This window comes from Aricia agestis, chromosome 1 (genome assembly GCF_905147365.1).
Source record: "Aricia agestis chromosome 1, ilAriAges1.1, whole genome shotgun sequence".
NCBI lineage: Eukaryota > Metazoa > Arthropoda > Insecta > Lepidoptera > Lycaenidae > Aricia > Aricia agestis.
Genome location: NC_056406.1, coordinates 14,022,089 through 14,049,370, shown reverse-complemented (window position 1 = coordinate 14,049,370; position 27,282 = coordinate 14,022,089). Strand labels below are relative to the sequence as shown.

At 36.9% G+C, this 27,282-nt stretch overlaps 2 protein-coding genes across 2 annotated transcripts; one reads left to right on the top strand and one right to left on the bottom strand.

The window, feature by feature from the left end:
- The first annotated feature begins 2,620 nt into the window (after nt 1-2,620).
- LOC121734079 (cytosolic carboxypeptidase 6) lies at nt 2,621-9,952 on the top strand. The gene is made up of 12 exons (XM_042124492.1): nt 2,621-2,700; nt 2,886-3,133; nt 3,395-3,462; nt 3,965-4,178; nt 4,756-4,924; nt 5,009-5,076; nt 5,284-5,442; nt 5,539-5,630; nt 6,118-6,329; nt 6,559-6,703; nt 8,944-9,122; nt 9,744-9,952. Exons 1-12 carry the CDS (start codon nt 2,652-2,654, stop codon nt 9,914-9,916), a joined length of 1,776 nt encoding a protein of 591 aa, XP_041980426.1. The 5' UTR covers nt 2,621-2,651; the 3' UTR covers nt 9,917-9,952.
- Nucleotides 9,953-10,753: 801 nt separating this feature from the next.
- Nucleotides 10,754-27,067, bottom strand: LOC121734036 (TATA box-binding protein-like 1). Its single transcript, XM_042124443.1, has 4 exons — nt 26,804-27,067; nt 24,404-24,989; nt 12,630-12,724; nt 10,754-11,444 (listed from the first exon to the last, which is right to left on the bottom strand). The coding sequence occupies exons 2-4, from the start codon at nt 24,973-24,975 to the stop codon at nt 11,218-11,220; spliced, it is 894 nt and encodes a 297-aa protein (XP_041980377.1). The 5' UTR covers nt 24,976-24,989; nt 26,804-27,067; the 3' UTR covers nt 10,754-11,217.
- Nucleotides 27,068-27,282: the final 215 nt, after the last annotated feature.

Genomic DNA, 27,282 nt, shown 5'->3' with positions numbered 1-27,282 from the left:
CAATAAATGAAGTCTTAATAATATGTCAGGTAAGTGATAATACTATTAGTTAATTTATTTCAGAGTGCAGATTACCGTTGCACAAATTGGTGAGGTTACTACACGTACGTGTACCTAATACAATACTAGACGTTATGTATTGTATTAGGTACGAGTATACATATAGGGACGACTAAAGCAAAATTAATGATCTTATAATTCATTTTTATTTATATACTTGATAATAATATTAAGTTACGAATTGTTTCATTTTTGGAACGAAGTTCCTTATCGCGCGTTGCGAAAGGGACTAGACGGCTAGACGGAAAAAGTTGTAAAGTACCTGCGAAGTAAGGGCAGACGTCAACTGGCGGGGAATTTAAAATTCTACCATTCCTCTATGGCGATTGGAGGGAAATCTAATTTTTTTTCTGGATACCGTACTCTTTATTATTTTTTTTTGTTTTTTTTATAACTTCGTTCCATCCGGGTGTACCTTTACACCTCCCAAGTTTTTTAAATCTAGATACGAAATTAATTTGCGATGCATTTGCGAGGGTCTGTATCTACTAGTGCGCCATCGAGAAAATTTTAAACTTAGAATTTTCTCGATGGAATAAAATCACAAAGATGCATCTTATTTTCAATTTTTTTGCAATTTATTTCCAAATCGGTGCATTCAACTGAGTCAATATTTTAATACATTTATGTAAAATTCTATTACCGATGAACTGGGCTAGCGGATTTTTTAAATTTTGTATTTATCATATTATTACGAACTAGCGGTTTCCCACATCTATATGTGGGAAACCGCTAGTTAAATGTAATCTAAGTGCGTAAACCTCTTACCACGGTACAACATAGCATGTGAAGCTCGCGTGACTTTCATATAAGATCCGTCACTTCACCCTCCCTGTGAAATAACGAACATGTGAAGAGGAAATGCGATACAAATTAAAACTTAACCCGGACTTAGCCACACACACAGTGCACAGTACACGTAATCAGTCACTCAGTACTTAATAGGCAATAGGCATATCATTTTTACGTCAGATTTAGTTCTCTTCCCCCGCATTGGGGGCGCTGATTCCGCTTCAAATAGGCACAAAAAGCAGGTGGGTATCATAAGTCGAGCGTACTTATATATTTAATTTAGGTCAGTGATGTGGGGCATTTATAGATAGGTCTTCAAAAATCATAATATTGAGGTTTCTAATTTTTTTTTCTAATCTGAATAGTTTGCAAGAGTGACTCTTCCAAAGTGGTAAAATCTGTGTGTCCCCCCCTAACTTCTAAAGTAGGGGCATGATAAATCTAAAAAAATATATGATGTAAGTACATTACTATAAAAACTACCAAGAAAATCTAGCGAGTAGATTTTTTTTTACGTCATAAATGGTAAATCTTAATTTAACTTTCATTAAATCAACTGAAATATTAAAATAAATCAAAAACTTGAATTTCATAAAAATCAACCTTTTTGCTGCTGCGGAACCCTTTATGGGCGAGTCCAACTCGCATTTGGCCGATTATTTCTACATGAAAATACCGATATCTTGTTGTGAAATATATGTAAGTAAAACTTGTGGCTGCAATCACTACCCTTACCCAAATTGGTAACTATACCTAACTAGCTATCTGTTAGGTCTCATGTGATCAGTTGCAAAAACCTATTCCAATTCGTGCAATCCTCAAATGGATTTCAATTTTAGATTGTGATGGAGCTTGTACTATCACATTCACATTCGAAATCTATTTCGTTCACGCGAAACCATTTTTTATCGAATATCTTTTTAATATTTTCCTTCATCACTATGAACGAGGTTTTATGCAAGATGTTATACTAATAGTATTACAGCAATAAAAACATTATCAAATTATCTATCTTATATATAAAAATGGATTTTCAAATGTGTTAGTAACGCTGCAGCTCGAAAACGGCTTTACGGATTGGGCTAGGGAAGGTTTTAAAGTGACACGAAGTTCACCGGGACAGCTAGTAATAGATAAATATATTATATACAGTTAAACATAATATTCGTAGTACTGGCCGCGTAGCCTGTAGCCCGTAGCCCGTAGACAGTAGCTCGTAGCTCGTAGCTCGTAGCCCGTAGCCGTGTCGTAGCGAGTCGTAGCGACCTACGAAAGGGCTCCTGACGTCATCGCTTAAAATAGTCTACATAATTATACACCCCATACAATAAATAATAACATATTATTATACAAGAAAAATAAGTATACTTTCTAAGCAGTTATACGTTTGACTTATTAGAAAATCATATTTTGTTGCCAAATAAGCCTTCAGAATAGAATAGATGAATGATTAACTGTGCAATAAAACGAAACACGAATATTATTGCACAGTTTTGTATTAACAAATTACGTATATTTTAATCAGATCCTGGATGATTCGATCCGAACAATTTAAAGTTTGACCTGACTTTTACAAAAATAAGTTTGTAACGGAACTAGTACGAGTATGTAGTCTCGTCATGAACGACATTGCAAAAAGGAAATTGCAACGAATTCAATTTAAACACACCTCGTAAAATATGAAAGTGCCTAGTTTCGTGCATCGCACATGCAACGTGCACGTACGTAGCGTAGTCCTACGTATAGAGCTGTGAACTCTCGTGCGCGGCGGACATCAGAAGCAGAATCGTTCATTTGACATGGAGGCTCTGGTGGACGACCTCGACCACACCTCCATATACTGGGCAGGTGGTGATGGTACTAATTAATAAAATAGACCAGCACGTAATGCTTATTTGATCAGCAGCAACTTCATGCTTATTCGGTTGAGCACGCGGATTGGCACGTCATTTCATGTTTCTTACGTTTTGTAAAACGGACCAATGCGTGGAATCGGCACGACACTAAAACCTCATATAAAACGTAACCCTCAGACAGCGAGGAGAGCGACGGAGAAGGAGGTCTCGGGAACCTGAACCGGCTGATCGTGCGGCCGCCGGGGCACAGCGGGAAGGCGAAGCGCGGCCATCTCTGTTTCGACGCGGCATTCGAGTGCGGCAACCTGGGGCGGGCGGACCACGTGTCGGAGCTGGAGTACGACCTGTACGTCCGACCCGACACCTGCAGGCCGCGCTCCAGGTTCTGGTTCAACTTCACGGTGGAAAACGTCAAGCAGGACCAGGCAAGGCGTAGACGTAACTGGGGTTTTCGTTTTTTGTATGGGAAGTATAAAAATAAATGGAAGGTTGTCGAGCTAGCCATTTATTCAAAATTGGTAAAGTATTTTGTACATAGCTGCGTGTGTTAAATATTGCTGTATACTTACAGCCTACATCTAATTCTACAAACTACTACTGCTACTAAATACGTCGTACCTAAATATAAGTTAACATTAAGTATTCACACATCGAGCTTCCTGGATAAATTTATTTTTCTATTCCAGAGAGTAATCTTCAACATAGTCAATTTAGGTAAAGAGCAAATTCTCTATAACGAGGGAATGACGCCATTAGTTCGATCAACTTCTAGACCAAAATGGTAAGGATGTTAATTGTAATAACTAATAATATAATAATTATATTAATACTAGCTGACCCGGCAAATGTTGTTTTGCCATATAATTTTTTTCTAGTATCAATTTAAAAAGTAGATACTTTCCCCATCAAAATTTTATTAAAATCGCTTGAGTCGTTTTGGAGGAGTTCGCGCACAAACACTGTGACACGAGAATCTTATATATTAGATATACTTATTAAATTATTATACATTAATAGTATTACCGTAGCTTTGTAGGTACTTAGGTGTGATTTTAATCTTACGGAAAAATAACAAATCCTCGGTGCTCCAGAAAGATAATTGTGAAATTGTAATTGTGAAATTCCTACCACAATATCGGTTTTCGCTTGTTATTTTGAATACTTAATGTGTCACTTTTAAATTCCAAAGCAAAACACTAACCGAGGGCAATGAGCAATATTGTACCTCCTGTTACCCTCTTAAACTATTTCAGGCAAAGAATTCCGAAGCGACTCGTCTTCTTTCACCGGTCGTTGGCTCATCACAATCGCAAGATACTGAGCGTGGCTTTTGGGTTCGACCGGGAAGATGACGTGTACCATTTTGCAGCAGCTCCGCCGTACTCTTATTCGCGTCTCCAGAAGTACCTGTCGGCCTGGGAGAAGCGAGCGCAGATGTTTGCAACCAGGGAGTGTATCGCCCAAACTACGGTATGGTGCAAGTACAAACCAACCTTATAGTTAGTATGTACCTAGATTGTAGAAGCAAATGGTTAACGGCCGCACGCAGGGGCATTTAGTAATGATAAAACTTCGATTTAATGAAGAGTTTGACAGATAATGTATGGGGCTTATGTCAAAATCTCAGTTCATCATTCTTCAGTTAATTGCAATTAATTAATAATTTATTCGTCTCTGAGTGCGGCAGTAATACTGTTTTGAACAATATTACAACTTGATATAATATTGGACTGGAATTTAGATTCTATTATCTGTACTAAAGTTCACTCGGCGTAACTTGGCGGTAGCGGTCATTGACTCCCTGTCAAAAACTTGTCATTTCCTATACAAAGCCACGAGTGAACAATAGACATAATTATTTTATACCATCTCTTTTTTGTAAATTTTTAAGTATTTATCTTTAAACTACTAGTTACATACCTAATAATAATATTTCCTTAATTAGCAATTATCTGCATACTAGTAAAAGTGCTCGCCAGACCTCGTTTCTATTGCTGTCTAACTTAAATTTTAAAAGTGTATTAATTAACATTGCAACCTTTATTAGCAAAAAAGAAAAGTAGATCTCATAACAATAGGTGATTTGCATCCGAAAGAGAAGGATCTAAAAGATGATACCACGGCCAAAGGAAAAATTATTGAAAACAAGAAGAGACTGGTCATGGTATTTGCCAGGTCACACGGAGGAGAGTCGCCCGCTTCATTTATTTGCCAAGGTGAAGAATATTTTAAAGATAAGTAATTCTTAAATAAAAAATGATGTGGTTAATTTTATTCTACTCCATTTTTATTAATTTCAGGTTTAATGGATTTTCTTGTCAGTTCGTCTGAAAAGGCGACAGCACTTCGTAATGTAGTGGTTATTCAGGTACGATAATGTTCGAAACTTAACAGTGACATTTATTCCGATAGATCCAAAACCGGGATATTTGTATTAGAAAATCTGTAAAGAGCAAACGTACACCTATCGCCTGATGAACATAAGAGGATGAGGTCGTGTTGTTTACGGATTTTTCCATTCAGAGTGCGAGATGGAGGACCTTCATGCTGTACATAATTTAACAAATATTTTCAGATAGTGCCAATGATAAACCCGGATGGAGTATTTCTTGGCAACCATCGGTCTGACCTCCTGGGCTCGGACCTCAACCGCTGCTGGAGCAGCACCACAGTGTTGGCTCATCCAGCTATAGTAGCCATAAACCAACATGTACAGAAGGTTAAGGCAGAAAAGGTAATTGGATAAAATTATTTTGGAAAACTTATTTGGATTTGATAATTTTGTTACATATGTAAGTACTTATTAATATTAAAGTAATGGTTATTGCAGACTCTACAGTTAGATTTTATAATCGACATTCATGCTGACATAAGCCACGAAGGTGTGTTTGTAAGAGGAAATTCCTATGACGATGTGTACAGGTAATAATTTAAATTGATTATTATATTTTCTATGAAATGTAGACATCAAGACATTATGGGTGAAGCCAAACGAGCGTAAACGTAATTTTGTGAGTCGTGAGTCGCAGAATTTCTGCCGCGTAAATATATTTTCATACAAATCATGACTCACAAAATTACGCTCGTGTGAATCAAACAGGACTTTTGTACTGAATGCAGCAGAATTTCTGACAACTCACAAATTACGCTCGTTTGGCTTCACCCTATGCAGTCTATGCCTATGCATCCTGAATAAATAATACTAATTATTATTATTGTAAAGACGTCGCGCATGAGCTACGAGAAATCGGGAGCTGGAAAGTAGACAGGTGTAGGACTGGGTTTTGAAAACATACCACGAACGTCGAACGCCCGTTTCTCAGAGCTCGCGCTCGAAGTCGGTAAAGCTAATAACAATAGATTACATAGTATTATTCACTGTGTAGTTTAAGTCCATTACTTGAAATAGGTTCGAGCGTCACGCCGTGCTGCCGAAGTTCATGGCGATGCGTGTGGAGGCGTGGCAGGCGGAGCGGTGCCTGTACAACGCGGACGGCAACGTCGCCGGCTCCGCGCGCCGCACGCTGCCCGACGGCACGCTCGACGCGTACACGCTGCTCGCGTCTATGGGCGGACGACGGATAAACGGCGGCCATTACATGCACTATACTGAGGATTCCTGTATCCTTTGCTGAACGCTAAATGGTAGCAATTTTGTGTTATACTATGTTTTTTTCCTTTTAAGAACTCCCGATCAAAGCTTTGTTCATCAGATTACCTATTAAAATATAATAATCCCACGTCACGGTTTTAGAAGCTTCATCTTCGAAATGGTTTTACGAATATCATTATGCTAATAATATACGGATGCACGTGGAATAATAATTTCTGTAAACGACATACTCAACAGATATGAAAATAGGTCGTGCTTTGGGAAAATCATTATGCGATTACTATAGACATGTTGGTGTCATACCACCTCGAGTTTCAAACGTGAAAAAGAGAGAACCGCGCAGGAGGAGACGACATAAAAGAAGAGCATACGAAAGAGAGAGGCCAGTATTACACATATTATTATAATTGTTAAAAAATAGCTACCTAAATTTTAACATCTACCTATGTGATATTACTTTTTTTAAATACCGTTTTTCCTCCTTAAAACCACACCCTTCCTACCTTCCACACTAATTCTCCTCCTTTTCTAATGGGTTTCATCCTACTATTGTTTTTTCACTTTTTATTATTTTTTAAAGGTATCGGCACTGGTCTATGTTGGCACTTCGCTGTACAAAAACGACTATGAATATGATACTTAGTATAATAATATTATGTATCTAGGTATAACTTATCGCTTGATCTATTTCTGTGTTGTCGTTCGATGTTTCGAATAAAAAGTTCGTTATCTTATATATAAAAATGGATTTTCAAATGTGTTAGTCGCGCTCAAACTCGAAAACGGCTGAACGGATTGGGCTGATTTTAGTCTTAAAATATTCGTAGAAGTCCAGGGAAGGTTTTAAAGTGACACGAAGTTCACCGGGACAGCTAGTAAGTTATAACTAACTAATTTATTGCCTACTAAACAATACTTTGCGGTAAAATGTCCATAATATATTATACTAGATGTTCCGCGCGGCTTCGCCCGCGTAATTTAGGAATGTCACGGAAACCGTACATTTTTCTGCAAAAAAGAAACCTATGTCCTTTCACGTGGTCTATTTTTCATGTGTGCCAAATAACATAGAAATAGGGATGATGACAAGGTCAAAGATTAGCGAATTTTGTTAATAAAATAAAGAAATCACGGTGAAAAATAAGTGTTCCCAAAATTACAGCTCGATAGCTTTTTCATTTTTTTTTGTTATGCGCCTTCAAAGTTAGATAATCAAGTCGTTTTTTTTTCAATTAAATTTCTTAATATTTGTATACCAATCGATAACTTATGCAATTAAAAGCAACTTTTGTTTCGAAACCACTTTCATAAACGCAATATTTAATATACCTATCGAACAAAGTTCTCTCCCGATGCATACAAACTACGAAAGAGTGACGTCAGTCTTTCGTAGCACTTTGTATGGAGCGTTTCGGGCAGGTCTATTTTATGAGATGTTTGAATTGTCATATCTTAGTGAATTTTTAAGCTATCAGAGTCATTCTTTCAGCGATGTTTCTATTTTGTAAGGGTCTTTCAATTACCAATAAGAAAAAAAAATAGTCATCAAGCCTATTGCTCCAGTACTTTCAAATAAGCCCTTTCAAATAATTTCCATCGTTTTTTTCACACTTTCCTCTATTTCTTTGCTCCTATTAGTTTTAGCGTGATAAAATATAGCCTTTCTCGATAAATGGGCTATCTAAGACTGAAAGAATTTTTCAAATCGGACCAGTAGTTCCTGAGATTAACGCGTTCAAACAAACAAACAAACTCTTCCCAATTATAATATTAGTACAGATTTGAATTTTGAATGTAAGTATAATGTATTTTCTAATATTGTATCATCTACTTTGAGGCCAGAGTGCGAGCTCCGAGGAATTATAAGCAGTGGCGTCATAACGTAGGCGATGTGTCATGTGGGCGCCGCGTGGGTGGACCACGAGGATTTTTTTAGGATTTACGAGTTTCGATACTCATATTTTTATAAATAATTTGAGTATAATAAAATTCTTTCTCTTACCAAAATCCGTCCTCTTGTGACATCAATGAGGGGGCCTCACAAAACATATCTTCCCCACATCAAATTATGGTCTTCCCCACATAAAAAATGTTCTGTTCTGGAACGCCAAGGCTAGGCAAGGCAAAGGTACACAGATACGAAAATGTTTCCAGAAGATTCTAGAAAAGTTTCGAATATTCTGGAACACATTAGCTAGATATATACGAGAATATGTCCAGAACATTCTAGAAGTATCACGGAATGCTCTGTAACACGTTCGCTAGACAAGGAACGATGGTCAATTCGGCGCAACTAGAACATTCTAGACTTTCCTAGGGCGCATATATAAGTAGAGATTAAGGAGTCGTGTTGGACATTAAGCGACGAAGCGACTTCGAAGCTAATTCCAAGCGATACTGGCGAGTGGCGACTTAAGCGATTCTTTTGGACCTTTGAGTGACCTGCTGATTGGAAGACTGTGACCTTGTGTAGTTGAAGCCTGATTTAGTAGTGCGCATTGAATAAATCCTTGGAACCAGTGATTTTCTAATCCAAATTGTCGAACCCTAGCACGTAACAATATTTACTACTAAATTACTTTATTTTAAATTGAAATTTTATTATTTATCATATTGTGATAGGTCGCCTAGTTCGTCTCCTGAGCGACGGGTGCTAGCAGCGCGCGTGCTGTCGCCGCGTCTGCCCGCCGCGTCCCCGCCCGCGCCGCGCCCGCCCCGCCCCACACGCACAGCGCGGACGAGGCCGCTCGGACACACACACAGCGTACGGATAGACGACACCTTACTACCCGCTATTACCGGTAGGAACTAGGAATACAGAGAAACTCATTTACATAGACATAATAAAATAAATTTAATACTTACTTAATAAAAACATTTTAACAAAAAATTTCATAATGCATTCGATGGTTCCGAAATCGAAATTAGAAATAAGTACTGAAAAATAGTACATTACGCACCTAGGGCAGGAAAATAAGAAATGTCTCCAAATATAAGTATTTTTAGCTTCGTTGTCAAAGCTATCTATGCAATTTGACCAAGTAGTTACCTACCTTCTCCCTCATAGATATAGATCAAGATAGATACCGCATGTCGCTCCATTTCTATGAAAACGAGCGTGCCACTTTTTATAGCTACTGTGAGGTACCGATGATAAGAAAAGTGCCTATTATCTAGTCTAACTGTCCAACGTTTCTATTTGAATGTCTTCAGCTCAATACGGCACTTTAAGGCATTTAGGCATTTTTAAAATTCCGATTGACGTCCGATTCCGATAGCAGACTAAAGAACAGACTTTCGAAAGACGAGCGTTGCTCGTCGTTTGGAAGCGCGATATGACACGCGAAGTACATACACGTGCGGTATCTATCATGATCTATGTCGGTGTTCTCCCTACATCTACTCAAATCTCTAATTGTCAGGTAAAGCGGTAACTCCGAAGTTGGCGGTAGTGGACTTCAGTGCGTACATCCGCGCGCCGGGTGCGTACGGCCGACACATCCACACGCGCGGGCCGCAGCTGGCCCGCCCGCCACGCCCCACACACGCGCAGTACACCAGCGACGATTATGATACTCAGGAAACTGATTCTTAACTTTTAAAATCCTATTCAATATCTAAATTCATTGCACTTCTACAAGCATACAATATTCACGTCTACTGAGTAAACTTGGCAATAGAGAACACGTGTGCCATATTCAATTTTATTTCACTACTCAAAGTAGTGCAATAAAATTGAAATCTTAATATTCAGCTGTTCATATGTTCCTCTAGTCTACAAGTCAAAAATTTATCTTGTTACTCTTTTAGCACATGCCTTCTCAGTAAAAGGAGTTGCCATCTTACGATAAAAATGACCTACGCACGTCGCTGGCCAACTATAAGTGATATAACCACAAGTCAACCCCGAAGTGGGGATAATAGTAATTTGAAAATGATTTTTGACTCGACATGAGATGTCTACTAATATGTAACGCTTAGCTACAGCCTCCTTGTATTATTATATTCTCTCACCATAATTCTATCTGACTGATAATAATAATATAATAATGGTTTGGTGATCTTACAGCGCCAAATTTTTCGTAATGTTTACTAGATGTAATAGTTTTTATTTCTAAGCATCTTAACAGTATTATCAAATTCCATTCTCAATAAAATTATTTAAAAAAAAGATGAACGTAAATAGATTTTGTATGTTAGTTAAGTGTGACTAAATTAACTAAATTAGACTTCTAGTCTAGTATTTGTTAGGTATCTACACCTATAATATTATAATAAATTTTTAAATAAACTTTGTGTCTTTCATTAATATTATTGAACTAGATATTAATTATTAAATATTATTGATAATGTGTTCAACATTAAATACCTATCGTAAGAATAACATATGACGTATGTATTATGCAAATTATAGGGAAATAAAACGAGGTAATTGTTAATTAAACGTGTAATGTCTAAGCTTCATATTTACAATCACTAATGTCTAACAAATCATTCAGTCATCACTTTAGAACAATATTGTGAACACTATTATCACTACCAGTATCATCGATCAGAAAAGCAAAATGAAAAAAAAACTGAGTATCGATATCGAGATTTACTCTCACAAAAAGAAATATTCATACACACTTTTAATACGACAATTCGGTACATAAACGAAACATCATCTACGCATACTAAAAGAAATAGGACGCGGGGCGCACCCGCCGAGAGTCGATAAAGAAAGCTCGAGCGTCGCGGGGTTAGCCGGCGACAAGCCTAAGCACCTCCTCAATAAATATCTTTGGCATGAACCGAGAAGCTCGCCGACAATACACACGCGATTGCACTCACAACCGCCGGTTACTGCTTGATGCCAAACGGAGTCCGTCGTTTCATAGCGGGCGGGGGCGCGCGTCATTCCCAGGCGTCCGCGTCGCCCTCGTCGTCGGACATGGTGACGAGCGTCAGGTCGGAGGGGGCGGGGAGGGGCGCGGCGGGCGCGGCGACGGAGGCCGGCGGGCGGCGGCGCGCGTTCCGGGCCCGCAACACCTCCTCGTCCGCCGGCGTGCGCGGCTTGCGGAACTCGTACACCATCGGGAAGATGCGCTCCACCGCCGACTGCACGTCGTTCACGCTCCGAGCTGAAACACACACGCCACGATCATACACCGCACACACATCGGCCCGTCTATCCGAAAAAGATCCGCAATGCAAATTAGACGTTTATACATTGCGCAGACATTTAAATCTATCGGCTTTCTAAATATCTGACTTCAATAACGGTATTTGCAACGTCAATACTGATATTAATGAAGTTCACTCTTGAACCTCTGAACCAGTTTCGATAAAATTTTAATAGTGATCGAGTCCCGAGAAATAACGAAAATGTTTTATCACGGAAAATGTACGTTGTAACTAATTATGTCGCAATGAATCGCAAAAACTTTTTGGCGACTATGACTAGAGATCCGCACGTTGTTCTACAATGACTAAGCAACATTTCCTATTTTAATCAATCTAACATAATATTATTATTTATTACTATATTTTATTGGATACATTGACACAGTAAATATGAACATTTTTTTTAAACTTTAAGTCATATTTTGACGATTGGTTGCTATCTATATAAATGCATATTACTATATTATATGCTTTAATAACTTTTAAGTAAGTACTATCGTCGCTAACGCGAGATAACTGGATCCTTATTAAAATTTTTGGCAAGCTGTAAGTTTTTTGAATGCTTAAAATAAAAAAAGGAAAGATCTTTAATCTGTAGCAATGAAAAGTTAAGAGAAGATTATATTTTGATACCGTAAAAACAACAATAACACGTAAGGAAACAAAACATAAGGAAAGCCCAGTCTTGATTTCCAAGAATAAGTCATGAAAAAAAAAACTAGCTATTTGACCGAGCTTTGCTCGGTATTTGATAAAATACGAATAAAATGACATTTTCTAAAAATTATTCCTAGCTAGATCGATTTATCGCCCCCGAAACCCCCTATATACTAAATTTCATGAAAATCGTTGGAGCCGATTCCAAGATTCCAATTATAAATATATATACAAGAATTGCTCGTTTAAAGATATAAGATAAGATATCCACAGCCGAACATATAACCTCCTCGTTTTTTGGAAGTCGGTTAAAAATAGACTGCATAGTGCACACCTGAAGTTTTTTAATAACTGTAAGGTCTGGATGATTCCACTGTTTTCCTTTACATTAATTTATTTTTCGGTTCGTGTTGTCGAATCCGACACGAATTCTACGCGAAAAAAAGGCGAGCATTTTTAGTAATGAATTAAAAATATACGCTTACCGGTAATGGTAACTCCTCCAGTGGAGAATATTTTTATGGTGGCTTTAGGATTGTACAGTTTGTATGTAACACCAGGATGCAGCTCCGGTTCGTAGCTGAAATGAGAGAAATACTAGGGTTAATAATGCACAAACATCAAGAACCATTGACGGGTTAAAAACTATAGTAAAATGGTGAGTTTCCTAAACTAATATACGACTATAATATAACCGTAAATAATATATGAAGGGCACAAAGCTAGCTTTTTAAATTACTATTGTAATAATACTAGCTGTTGCCCGCGACTTCGTCCGCGTGGACTTCAGTTTATAGCACGCGATGTCAACAAAATTGGTGTCAAAAGCTTTTATAAAAAAAAAACCTGGTAACAAAACAGTGTGCACATAATATTTTAATTAAACTTTATATTTTATGCCAAATTTTTAAGCTTATTTAGCCTCCCAATTACACAACTTTACCCATAAACTATTTATCATTGATAGGTTTAAGGTTATGTCACTGGCTCACTGCATAAAGTACTGATTTATTAAACAACGTAAAAAAAGGAAATAACAATAAAAAAAAATCGAAAATTGAGTGTAAGATAATACCACCTCTTATAGAAAGACTTTTGGGCAAACGTTAGCGCGATGTAAGAGACGCACGGCGCCATCTATTATATGCATTTTTGGAACTAACTTAATTTGAACAAATTTACGCATTTTCACCCCCTTACAACGCTTTTTTCCAGTAAAAAAGTAGCCTATGTCCTTTCTCAGGCTTTAGACTATATGTATACAAAATTTCATTACATTCGGTTCGGTAGTTTTGGCGTGAAAGCGAGACAGACAGACAGAGATACTTTCGCATTTATAATATTAGTATAGATAGGGCGGCGCGGGCGGCGGATGCAGAGCGGCGTATAGGTGTTCCCGCGGGGACAGCGGGCGCGGGGCGACGCTCGGCCGTGGCATGGGCCGGTGTAATGCAGTCCGTATAAAATACATTTACACTCCAAGGTAGTAACCTATTTTCTTACCATGCATACTTTGTGATGCCATAAATATAGAATGATAAGATATTGAAATATTTTTTACTTTTATATCCATTAAAAACGAGCTATATTATAAATGCGAAAGTGGTTGTCTGTCTATTATCTCTATTATCTCTTCACGCTCAAAACGCTGAACCAATTCCGATGAAATTACAACTCAACTCACGGGAAGTGTGAACATTGAAACATTAACCGATTCGTTGCCACCTTCATTTTCACGAATTCTTACCACAGGCTAAGCAGTTTGTTCGATGACGCGCCATAAGCGTCATCGGCCCTGCTAAACGATGATTACGTGCGGCATTGGCCACTGGTTGTGTTTTATGCACATTTAGACTAAGGAATTGTAATTACAGTACAATAAATTAGTTATAACGTGTTTTTCAACAATCCTTGTATGCCGCGCCTGGCGCGTCATCGGCCTCACTGAATCTTTTTAAATGACGCGCTGAGCGCGGCATTGGCCACGAATCGGTTAAACATGAATTAAAATACTTTTCTGTAATGCTAAGGACTCTGGTTTGCTGAGAGCTGAATTAATAAGTATCACCTACGGTCTGTTCTACTAAATTAGGGACAATAATTGAAGAATTTTTACTTTCACTTGTATTTAGTAAAGTTTGGCCCTTAAATTTCCATGACCGGTCAGGAACTGAGAAACGCAGTGATCAATATCTATCCAATGTTTGGATAGCCATTCACGAAAATTAGGGAAACAATTATAAAATATATTATTTTTGCCCTTTGCACAGTGTACGGAGGAGACGAAAAATCAAAAATTTTCTATTTTCTTCAATTTTGAATAGGCATTAGTATCATGAATGCGAGAGTAGAACACCCGTGTGTCAATTCGCAATAGTTTTGATGCTACGAGCTACCAAAGTTTAGCGATTTTATGCGGCCCGGAAGCGAAAAATCCATATTTCTCCAAAATCTTTACGTAATAAATAAAATTTTGTATTCCACCTGAAAGCCTTTTAAATAAGGTATATTTCCAGTTTTTTTCCTGATCCGCCGAGTCGATATTTTACCTACAGTGTACGCACTGTGCTTTGGTGGAACAGTCCCATCGCGTCTGCCGTTGCCCATTCGGAGATTAGGCTTTGCTGCAAAGAGTCTTCTAAAGGTTCAAACAATCTTGCTATTTAATTTTATCGCGAGCGCGTAAAAAGAACGGGTTGTCAATGTTTTTATGTTAATAATTAATGTATTGCTTATTTATTTTGTTATCATCCTGACCGGTCATGGAAATTTTAAGGCCAAACTTTACGGATTTAAACTAGTAGCACCATGTACGATTGCTCGACCGAAGGCAACATGTTTGAACAAACCGCTCAGCATGTTCTCTGGGAGTGCAGTCTCTGGCAGGCCAAAAGAACTATAATGCTAACGACCTATTCTGTACATCTGGAGACGCATACTACGGTGATATCGTGGACAGCGCTAGGAACTTCCGTGCCTTCAAGCGTTTTTGTCACAATTATTATTGGCAACAGTCTAACACAATAATATGTTAATTTAGCTCTAGCTTAGTAGTCACTATTATTATTAGATAACGTTCTTTGACTTTCGGTCACTGCAACTCTGTGCTATCTCCCGCTTTATATGGGGAGGGAATCTGGAATTCTTCCTACTCCTATTTTCTTCTGATTAATTTCGTTGCGAGTCCCAAGACAGCTTTTACATGTCCCTCGGGCTCCCTGAGATCATATCAAAGGGTTTTCGTGGTTAGATACCGCTGTCGATCATGGCGACACATGAGATACAATGGTGGGAATGTGTGGTGGGCCAAAGCCCGTTTTCACTTGTATATTTATGTTAATATTAAAATATTTTGTACTGTTACATAAAGAGAGAAACTGTCTGATATATGCGGAGACTGGTGAACCTAGTCTAACCTTTGTTAGAAAACAGAGACAAAATAAAGCAAAATGCATGTATGTGTTTGTGTAGGTACATAATGCTTTAGAGTTTAGATGTTAATTTTATGCAAGTGAAACTGTAAGGATGGCCGCTTTTGTGTACTATAGTGCCTGTGTCAAATAATATGAGGTGAACTATATTATGATGTTCATTAATAATTTACTAAATAATATTAACATACTATAACTAGAGCGAGAATAAAAGAAACGCGCTAATAATGTTACGAAATATAAATGTATATATCGCAGTCGGATTGTATAATCCACCGTATCATATTACGGCTACAGTCAGGGATCCCTAGAACAATTTTTTTTATTACTATCATGCTATATTTTTTGTGAGTAGCTAGCTTCATTTTGATAAGACGAAGAACAATTTTATTTGCGAAAAATCTCGAATGTGGTAGCTTACAGAGATAAAAAGGATTTCATACTTTGATTTGATAGTCCTAAAATATGGATTGTTCTATTTGTAGTACAATGTTACTATTAATAAAACAAAAAACCAGCTGGTTTGGGTTCCGTTTTAGGGTTCTGTAATCAACAAAACTTGGTTGACTACGGAACTCTACATCCCTCATTCCCTCACCCATCCCCTCATCACACCCCTTAAATTGGCAACGCACCTGTAGTACCCCTGGTGCTGCAGACGTCGCATAGGCATTATGGTAACCATTTTACATCAGGTAGACCATACTCTTGTTTGCCAGCTTAGTTACTTGTATAAAAATCATCAGGAATCATCGGGAATGAGCTAACCCTGAGCTGAGGGTGGAAAATGAAGGTAATATCTTGATGCCAAGAACAATAGACGACTTACCAGCAGCTAAGGCTTTACTAAGAACAATATTTTGTCGCTGCAAACAGAATTGAAAAGGAATACCTAGATATTTAAAATAAGGCTTTTTCTAATTTTTACTTTTCCTGAGCGTGTAGTTCGAAAACCGATGAGAATTTGGAAAAACTGTATTATAAATTATAATCTAATTTATAGAGAATTTAGTAAGCTTTAAAAGGAGTCCACACCGCCCTTTTTTCCAAACAAACGTTGTCCCCTGTTTCCTCCCTGGATAATGCTAGTAGAGTTATAATTTTTTTCCTGAATATCTACGGCCACTAATACTATGTCCCAATGTTTTCTTTTTTTTTCATAATTTAATTATTAAATAAGATAGGAACGTTCAAAAACCCAAAAAAATGGTCAAATTTTTCGCTGTGTTCAAATATCCAGAAAACAGATTTGGCTAGATTATACAAAAAAATAAAAACAGGAACACAGCTCAAGCCATTCTTTAATCTTTAATAAAAAAGTACTTAAATCGGTTAAGTTGTGGAGAAGGAATCAGGGGACAACCAATCGTTGATTTTCTGCAGTTGTCTCTATTAGGGTTGCTGAGGATTCCTCTTCCGCTTCCTCATAATGAGGAAGTTCCGCAATATTTTGGGTTCCTCAACCGTTACCGCATTCCTCATAAATAAAAATAAAAATTCCTCTTCCGCTATCGCTTCCTCAAAATTTAAGAGGAATTTATGAGGAATTACACTGCGCATGCGTGTCGCGTATCCAATCACGCTCTGGCGCGGCGCGGGCGGCGCGGCGCCGGAGCGGTGCCGCACCGCACCCTGAGGGCAAAGATGAGTATTGCAGCGGCGCCGCTGCGGCGTGTGTCTAAACAGCCTAAGGGCCGCGACACACCAGAATGGCAGCGGCGACGCGAGCACTTTCAGTGTCATAAGATTTTAAACTTTATCTTCATTTTTGTAATACATAGTACAGCGGCCACGGGCGGCCGTAGACTTCTCAAGCGGTACTATGTATTACAATAATGAAGATAAAGTTTAAAATCTTATACTTATAAAATTACATGTCCTGACTGATTGACTGACTGATTCATCATCGCTGAGCAAAAACTGTAAAAGTTACAGCCACGAAATTTGGTGAGTAGGGTTGTTTTATTAAGTAGACACCCACTAAGGAAGGAATTTTGAAAATTTTACCCCGAAGGGGGTGAAATAAGGGTTGAAAGTTTTAATGAAAGTCCGTCATTTCTTGAGTTAGAAACATGAAACTTTATTTTTGGGTTACTGATCAAAAATGAATGGATACGTATTTAAACGTTTTTGGAAATTTTACCCCCAACGGGGTGAAATTGGGGTTGAAAGTTTGAATGAAACTCCGTTATTTCTTGAGTTAGAAACATGAAATTTTATGTTTGGGTTACTGATAAAAAATGATTGGATACGTGTTTAAGCGTTTTTGAAAATTCTACCCCCAAGGGGGTGAAATAGGGGTGGAAAGTTGCAATGAAAGTCCGTCATTTCTTGAGTTAGAAACATGAAAGTTTATTGACGTTTGCGTTTAACGTTTGCTTAAATAGGGTCCGTTTTTACCCTTTGTATAAGGAACCTCAAAAACAAAAAGGAGAAAACTATCCATCTTTGTTATTATACTATGTTAACGCGGATGAAGTCGCGGGCAACAGCTAGTCATATATATATGACACTGAAAGCGCTCCGAGGGATGTAAAGCGGTAATATTACTTTCGTAAAATTCGGTTTTTTACCATATTTTACGTAAAATATAAATAAATTACGTAAATTACGGTAAAATTGGGTAAAATTCAATTTAACAAGAGTTAAATCGTATTTTACCTTTTTAGTTAGTAATAATTACTTATTGCAGTCTTCTTTAAAAAATAAATAGTCAAAATCCAGACAAATATTACTGAAGTTGGTGAAAACATAAGACTTAATAATCTTATGTTCTGTAAATTCATTTCTCATGAACTGGATAACTACCAAGGCATTGAACGTATGACTATTATGCAAAAATAACTAATAAATAATAATTTAACATCATTAGGACACTTTTTACACTTCTCAAAATGTTCTGTCATCCGAGTAGCATTAGCATTTTTGTACTCCGTATTACAAAATATACACATCACATGTTTCCTTTTGTCATGTTCACTTAGCACTTGGAAATAATCCCACACTTTTGCTTGATTTCGTGGCATAATTTACTAAATGCACGTATAGTGCAGTCAGTCAAAACAATTGCAAGCAGAGTTGCATTTTGCGATTTTAGAAAAATGAATCATATTATGATTCATATCATGATTCTTCAAATTTTAGCCCCGCCGAACGTAAGTATGTTGCAAGTTGCAACTTGCAACTACACGCTCTTCTCACCCCCCGCTATACTTTTCGCATACATACGTAGCCGGTAATTTTACCGTAATATATATAAATTACCGTAAAATACGCGTATTTTACCAGCGTTTTCGGTAAAATTACGTAATTTTGCAACCCTCGGCTCGCCTCGCCGCTGTCATTTCGATGTAGCGCGGCCCTTATTGCTAGACTGATTTTGATGATTCTTTATTGTGTGTGTTTTGAGAATGGTTTAGAATTTAGATTCATAGTTTGGTTCACTGGAAAATGCCCTTTTAATTAATTTTTGTGTAATGTATGTACCTAGTACGTTATGTACAAAGTACAGACAGGACAAAAGTTTGGGTTGGGTCCGCTAGTATTTATAATTTTCTATCTTCCTCTTCCTCATCCGCTTCCTCTTCCGCTTCCTCATCCGCATCCTCTTCCTCATAAAATATCCTCTTCCTCATCCGCATCCTCAAAATTTGCGCGTGACAATTCCTCTTCCTCCTCCTCTTCCTCATAATCACTTCCTCAACAACCCTAGTCTCTATCGCGTTCTGCGGTATAGGCTTGAGGGAGACAGCTATATAATAGATAAGATATTACACGTACTTTTTTTTCATTTCTCTAGCCCCTGGTGTATCCTCTTAACAGATTCAATGCGGCGCACGTTTTTGAAGACTTTCAATCGTAGCGGCATACAATTTTATCGTGACACGTTAGCCGTGTCATACGCCACAGAAGTAGATGACACGGCTACCGTGTCACCCGCCACGTTCAAAAAGGTTTTTTTCTTGGTTTTTACGTGTTTATTAACTTGATTTATTTAACTGAACCCAAACCATTGATGTTAACGGAAGGCTACGTTGTTTTGAGTTGATATCGAGTAGTTTTACTAAGTTTTAACCTGAAAGTGGCAGGTAAGCGATTTTTTTATTCAGGTGTTGCAAACCTTTTGTAGGTTTCAAAGTTAGTATACATAATATATTAAATAGATCTGGATTTCCGATGTAAATTATACGTTCGTAGATAAATTTAAAGAAGTTCGTTGTTAAGTTTTTGTAACCGACTTCCAAAAAGGAGGAGTTTATACGTTCGGCTGTGGATATTTTTTTATGTGTGTTCAACTGTACTCAGCTGTTTGTGAACCGATTTTCAAAATATTTCTTTTGTTGTATGGGGTATTTGTTCCGATTAATCCGGTTCCGAGTTGGTACCATGTTCACTAAAGTGGTGGTCTGATGATGGGAACCATGAGGAAATTAAAAAAAAATGAACTATACTAATAAAGCTTATAGGTACAAGACCACACAGCAGGGAAACGTTTTATTCCTATGGATAAAAAAGTTTGCGGAAACAGCTAGTTAGAAATATTTTCGAAAGAAACAACTTAGATTAAAACAAAAATCGTTAGTGGATTAGTAATACTTTGATGTCAACGCAAGTATTTTTCTACATTATTGTTTAAAAAAAATTACGAGAACTTGAAAGTCTAAAATAATATAGAATAATATGGGCTCCCAATATTACTTTTTATTTTCTTAAAAGTTTACTACTAAAAAGCCCGGCTGCACATTATCCGAATTTCTGATCAGAAAAATACATTTTGACACGTCAGAAATCTAATAGGATGCGGGGTCCACAACAAAATATATGAACAGAGTGCGTTCCGGCAGGGGTCCGGCGGGCGTACGGCCGGGCGTAAAAAGAAGACAGCCCCTACTTTTTTCAATTCACAGAATATTCAGAAACGAAGCCTATAGGCTTATTTTACGTGGAAAATTAAGACGGTTTTGTTCGGAGTAGAACCTTCTAAAGTGTAATTTGAGGGAGATACAATCGCTTTCTAAATGACACGGCTCACGTGTCATACGCCACACATGTGACATGTCACGTGGAAACCTTTGGCTATATTGATAAATTTATTTTCGTTTTATTGTAGAACGGGATATTACATGCTAGTCATGTATAACGCAAAAAAATGTATCTACTTTTTATAGAATTTTATAAACAAAAATAAACATTGTATAAGTTGTAGTTTTTGATTGAAATATGTTCGTTTCATATACGTGCGAAGCAGGGGCGGGCTGCTAGCTAATTATAAGAATAAATTATGTTGATGTGAGATTTTGCTGGTTTTGGCGTTATATATTTATAAAATAATTCGGTGGCCATATTAATCACCAATTGAAAATGTTTCAGACTCCTGAAGTATACATTTTTATGCAATATCCTAAAACTAACACTGTACACGTAAAATACGTGACAAATAAAGCCACTTTCATTGAAACCTCTGAAACCTCTTTCACCTCTGAAAAATGTAATTTATCATAGTTTTACAGGTAAACATTTTGGCTCCTCTCGGGCGCCACACGCCATACAGAAAAGATACCCATGGCGCCTCTGCGGCGCCATCCGCACGGAATCGGTTCATTATGAACACTACAGATACTTAAACAATAATAATCTGAACATCTATTGCACATAGGCATACCTTAGTTTTTGCAAGTCACAACAGACTATTTTATGATAGGTAGTTAAGAAAAATAATAAAGTCAATTTTTAGGGTTCCGTACCCAAAGAGTAAAAACGGGACCCTATAACTAAGACTTTATTGTCTGTCCGTCTGTCTGTCTGTCTGTCTCCAGGCTGTATCTCAAGAACCGCTATAGATAGACTTCTGTAAATTTTACAGTATATCTGTTGCCGCTATATCAACAAATACACTCACAAACTCACGAACTTTCACGCCTTTATAATATTAAGTACATGATGATAGTATGATTGTAACATAATATTTTGGCAAAGATTAAAAAAAAATTGCACACTCTCTCTCTGGCACACCCACACTTTAGAACTATAATTGAACCATGGTGTTCAGTTTGGAGAGTAACATTGAGGTCAAACATAATTCATACATTTTGATATACAATCTAAGCTAACAGGCATTTAAAGTACTTTAAATGCCTTTTTGCAGTTATAAATATTGTTCACTATGAATACTACTTAAGACTTATTACTAATATTTTCTTTAGTATATTATATGTTTGGTAAAAATCAATTTATATTGTTTCATACCAAAATTCCAAAGTCTAAGATTTTAATAATTACAACCAAAATTGTTCTTAAAAATGCTATTCACTAAACTTCAAAGAAAGTCCTCCACTGTTTATTTTGGCAGAACACACAAGCAAAAAGTGTTTATGGTTTCATGTGTTTGTGTGACCAAGTTTCATAAATGAAAAAATTTGTAAGTAAGTAAATAAAAATATTTTTCTTCAACAAGATGAAAAATAAAATATTAAATTTCATTCTTTTGGAAGATTGAATAGTCATTAATGACTCATTATTTAAATCAATTAATAATAATTTCAAGTTGATAAGTTCAATAAAAATCTTGTAAAAACAAATCCATATTCGACAACTCTTTACCAGGTGAATGAACATCTAAAATGTCTAAAAATATCCCATTACCCTTGATTTGAACTCTAAAGTGCATCTAAATGGATCAGACAAATAATTTCTTACAGTTATAGTGTGTATAGACATTCAGTTAAACTGTACAATAATCTTATTTAAATTTATGTGAAAGTGACCTCCTCACATTAAAACTACTAAACTTTGTAAAATTTTTATATTTAAGATACTTTGAGTCCAGGGAAAGGATATAGGGTAGTTTTATCCCAGAAAAATGTATGGTTCCCATGCAGCCATGCAGCTGTAATGTAGATTATAAATATTTAACTAAAACTGCCTTAATGTTAAACATAGATTAAGGGACATATTAGATTATCATTTATATTGGATCCTAGATCATTGAGTCAATTATCTTATATCTTTAAACGAGCAATTCTTGTTACATATATATTATATTTATAATTTGAAGCTTGGAATCGGCTCCAACGATTTTCATGAAATTTAGTATAAAGGGGGCTTTGGGGGCGATAAATCTATCTAATCTAGGAATCATTTTAAGAAAATGTCTTTTATTCATGTTTTATTGATAATCGATAAACTGAAAAATATGACTCTTCCTGACATCTATTGGCGAATAATAATACTATTTTGTGAGCAACTGCTAAAGCTATTCCAGCAGATGGCGTTGTTAAGTAACACAAAGTCAATGATTGTTTGCTATACCGAGCAAAGCTCGGTCATCCAGGTACTATTGGATAATGTAATATAGACATATATGATTCATTTTCTCCTTGATAATAGATTTTTGACTTTTTATCAAACTGCAGTTTTCTTTTGTTTTGTTTGTTTGTTGCTTTTCTATTTTAAGCTTTTTTTTTTTTTATGAAATAAGGGGGCAACGAGCAAACGGGTCACCTGATGGAAAGCAACTTCCGTCGCCCATGGATACTCGCAGCATCAGAAGAGCTGCAAGTGCGTTGCCGACCTTTTAAGAGGGAATAGGGTAATAGGGGAGGGTAGGGAAGGGAATAGTTGAGGGTAGGGAAGGGAATAGGGTAGGGGTTAGGGGATTGGGCCTCCTGTAAACTCACTCACTCGGCGAAACACAGCGCAAGCGCTGTTTTACGCCGGTTTTCTGTGAGAACGTGGTATTTATCCGGTCGAGCCGGCCCATTCGTGCCGAAGCATGGCTCTCCCACGTATAGGCTTGTTTGCCCTCCAGGACTTTCCACCTTTCCCTGTTCCTGGTGGGGAAGCAGGGCTAGGAAACCTGGTTAATCTTCACGATCCTGTTCGTTAGAAACGCCACACATGTCCAAAAAATTCGATCCGTTTTCATTTCGATTCCGCTCTAAACTGACCGAAATTAGTCCTGGTTTTGTTCAAAGAGCAAAATGAAACTGCTCCTGCTCAAAATACCGGTTAGAACCATTCGCGATTAGGTTCGCCCCGCCCACTCACACACACACCACGACCCTCACCCTTATGTCCACACACTCAAAACAAATAGCCTATTGGCTATTAGATGGTGCACTAGAAAGGGATAGAATATATCACTGCACTTTAGGTGGCTTATGGCATGGAGAGTAAGTCTTCCTTGCGGAGACTATACTTTAGGAATCTGGTTGCCTATGGCAGGTCCAGTTTTAGGCGTCCAAATAACTCTTCGACAGTTAGCTGAACAGCCAGTTGGTTTGGAGCTTTAGGCGTCGGTTTTTGTAGTTATTGACAACGGATTTGATTTCTTCCTTTACTGTTTTAAGGTTTAGATAGTCATGTACCTCTTCATTTTTAGTGAACCAGGGTGCATTTGTTATTTGTTTAAGTATTGAGTCTTCAGCTCTTTGTATGATTTTTATATTTGAGTCACAGGCTAATCCCCAGAGTTGGTTGAATGAAGAAATGGAATGAAATTTCAATCTCGTTAGAATAAAAATTAATATGTAACTCATTGGAGACAACACAGACACAAGATTATAGGATGGTGTTTTTTTATTTGATATTTAATCCTTTGATATTGGTGTGGAGAGGCTAAAATGACTGAAATAATTATTGCAAAGGAAATATTAACAGACATACTCCGTATTTATAATACAATTATATACAATTATAATATTGTTTATGAAATATTATATGCAGACTGCAGTACATGTTCCTGCTTTTATGGTAAACATACAAGCATTATTTCATTACTTGGATGCTTTACTTATGTGCTGTGCTGTGTTATGCAAAAAAATACTTACTCTGCTTCCTTGTATTTTCTTGAGAAGGCTATTATTCGAATACCAAAAGGCATTCTACACGTTCCCAGAACATTGACTACGCGAAAATTTCTGAAGCGCACTTGAAAGCCGAGCTTCTGCAGCGCACGCGCATATCGGCGCGCCGCCACTTTCGCCTGCTCCTCGCTGGTGGCGCCGGTGCACGTCACGCGCCCCGACGACCATATCGTCGCGGTGGTATACGGCCGACGCAATTTCATAGTCACCATCCCATTCTCGCGCCGAAACTCGACATTGACACCATTTAACGCTATTTGTCTCAAATTCAAGTGACACTTAACACTAAAACTGCACACTACATTGTTTATCATTATATCTATTTCGGGGGTTTCCTCCTCCTCCTCTCCGTTTGGTTGCGATGCTGTCACATCTTCAGTCTTAATACATTGCTGTTGTATTTCCTGTGGTTTGCTCGGTTCACAATATTCGTGGTCGGGCACCATATGACTAGGAACACTGTGTGCTGATATGCCATGATTTGATACTACCCCGTGGGTTCCTTTTAAACCGTTCTCTTGAATAAGTGTAGCCATGTCACTTGAGCCTTCTGAAAAACAGGAGAAAAAAATCATGAGCATTCTTCAAACCAAAAACCAAACCTTGTATCCTTTGTTAAGCTTGTGTTACACAATCATTATGCACTAAAATCCTTAGATAATAGATTGCCTGTTTTAAGTCATGAAATGAAAGTGGCAATAGGCAATGTAACATGGCAACTAAACAAAGCACATCATCTGCTAAATGGCAATATCATAATTTCAGTGATCATTATAAATAACGGAACTTATTTTGGTAAATGACAAAACATTTATTTAGATCAGTTTCCTTTTTTAACCAAGAGAGCTGTTCATGATGGACATTTAAGGCTACTTAGTACAAGGACTTTTGAGTCATAATATTGTTTTTTCATCTTAGAAAAAATATCAAAAATATTTATTGCACTCTCAACAACTATTTCCATTATTTTAAATTACAAATTAGTGATCAAGATTATTTTATTAGTATTATTTACAGCAGATTTTTAATGCAAAAAAGAGTGTGACTGTAATTTTTGAAGTAAGCAGCAAGTGAATTATTCTTTGATTGAAATTTACATTAACACCAATACCAGAGTTTGCACCTTATCAGTAAAATTCAACAAAAACCTATAAACTTGATTGAAATGTCTTGATTGCATAACACCGAGTTAGGTTTAGATTGAAAGAGCAGAATCATTATTAAGCCACAATTATAGTCACTCTCGATAAATAGGTCATTGTATTAATATTAATTTCATCATTGATAAAATTTAATTATTATAAATATAAGTCACTGTACTTTGCAGTATAACACACAGGAAACTAAAGAGAAGCTCAAAATTTAAACATAATATTTTGTATGTTTGAAAAGGCACATATTAATTCAAATATTATGATCCAGAATGATCAATTTATAAAAGACTTTATTGTAATGTATATTATGTACACAACAGACATTGAGAAAATTTATTGGTTTATGAAATACTTATTTACGGGGAACCAAGCTCTATATTACTTAAAGTAAAATATGCAAATTAATTTTTAGCAAAGTATGATCATAAAAGAGCCTAATGGTACACCCAGAAAACATTCACTGTAAGTGTATTCTGCAAGGTGTAATCCTACAGATTAGGATTATATTTTTATGTAGATAACGAAGATCGTAATTTGGGGCACTTCCCACGGTGCGACGCGACAACATGACACTCGCACAGCTGACTGCCGGATGGCCCCTCCCGTTGCCCCGCCGCCCCGCCCCAAACAACCGTATCACGCACTGTCCAGAGGTGGGTCTGTACGCAGATCACCAGGTAACAAAAGGTTCATATTGCACCTACAAGTTACAACCTCGAGTGGATTTATTACCACGTTCCTGGATGTTCAATTTTGCACGACAAACAGTTCGTACCTTTGCATAATCACGTACCAAACGTACGCGTATATATTTTAACAATTGATATATAGGAGTCGAATGCATTCGAAGGATACACCTGTTAATTTCGCAAGTTAACACTCCAGATGGGTCATATTCAGGAGTTATTGACCTCAAAAAAACGACATACCCTACACGTGATTTAGGAGCACAAAGAAGTACTACCTACGATTGAGTCTATAGGTCAGTTTGTATCTTAATATAAGTCTGTGATACCAATAAAATGTAGACACATTTTGCTGTAAATATTGGATAATCATAATTTTATAAAAAGTAATGAAATATTATGAAAATAGGGGACAAGTCACTGCGAATCATATATGAAACTTATTCTGCACTATCCATAGTATTCGCATAATTAATAACTTCGATTTATTATTGTCATAGCAAAATATAAAAATTATAAATTACCTGAAATTATGGGGCTATATTTATCACGAATTATTTTTACACCATCAATGAAGTAATGGTTTTCATTGCAACTTTGTCTTTATGCGAGAAATATTTGTCAAAAAATAAGAAAACACTTTGACTACAAACTGCGATAAAATATTAACTATAAACTAGAATTAATGGCCAAGGATTATGAATTTTAAAGTTAATGCAAAAAATTAACAGCTCCTGCACATCCTGTGGAACACCGCCATGTTCTCTTTCAATGGCTGAATGCTGAGCGATTTGAGCGAAATAAAAATTTGATCCATTCGTTCTTTTTTCACAGAATGTTTAAAGAACGATTTACATGAAAATTACAGATAAAAAAAAGGTTATTTTACTCCTATTATTATTGTTTTCATTTATTTGCCGTATTTTTACGCACTGATCAATTTTATAACTATTTAACAATTAATATGAGCAAAAAGAAATTTTTATAATAAAATTTGCAGCTT

What these genes read in the sequence shown, in the direction of transcription:
- LOC121734079 (XM_042124492.1), top strand. Translation starts at nt 2,652, where the DNA reads ATGGAGGCTCTGGTGGACGACCTCGACCACACCTCCATATACTGGGCA. An exon ending in CGCTTCATTTATTTGCCAAG is followed by an intron (nt 4,925 to 5,008) that starts GTGAAGAATATT and finishes TATTAATTTCAG; the next exon opens with GTTTAATGGATTTTCTTGTC. An exon ending in TCCTATGACGATGTGTACAG is followed by an intron (nt 5,631 to 6,117) that starts GTAATAATTTAA and finishes TACTTGAAATAG; the next exon opens with GTTCGAGCGTCACGCCGTGC.
- LOC121734036 (XM_042124443.1), bottom strand. Translation starts at nt 24,975, where the DNA reads ATGGCTACACTTATTCAAGAGAACGGTTTAAAAGGAACCCACGGGGTA. An exon ending in AGAAAATACAAGGAAGCAGA is followed by an intron (nt 12,725 to 24,403) that starts GTAAGTATTTTT and finishes CTCTCATTTCAG; the next exon opens with CTACGAACCGGAGCTGCATC. An exon ending in TGGAGGAGTTACCATTACCG is followed by an intron (nt 11,445 to 12,629) that starts GTAAGCGTATAT and finishes TGTGTGTTTCAG; the next exon opens with CTCGGAGCGTGAACGACGTG.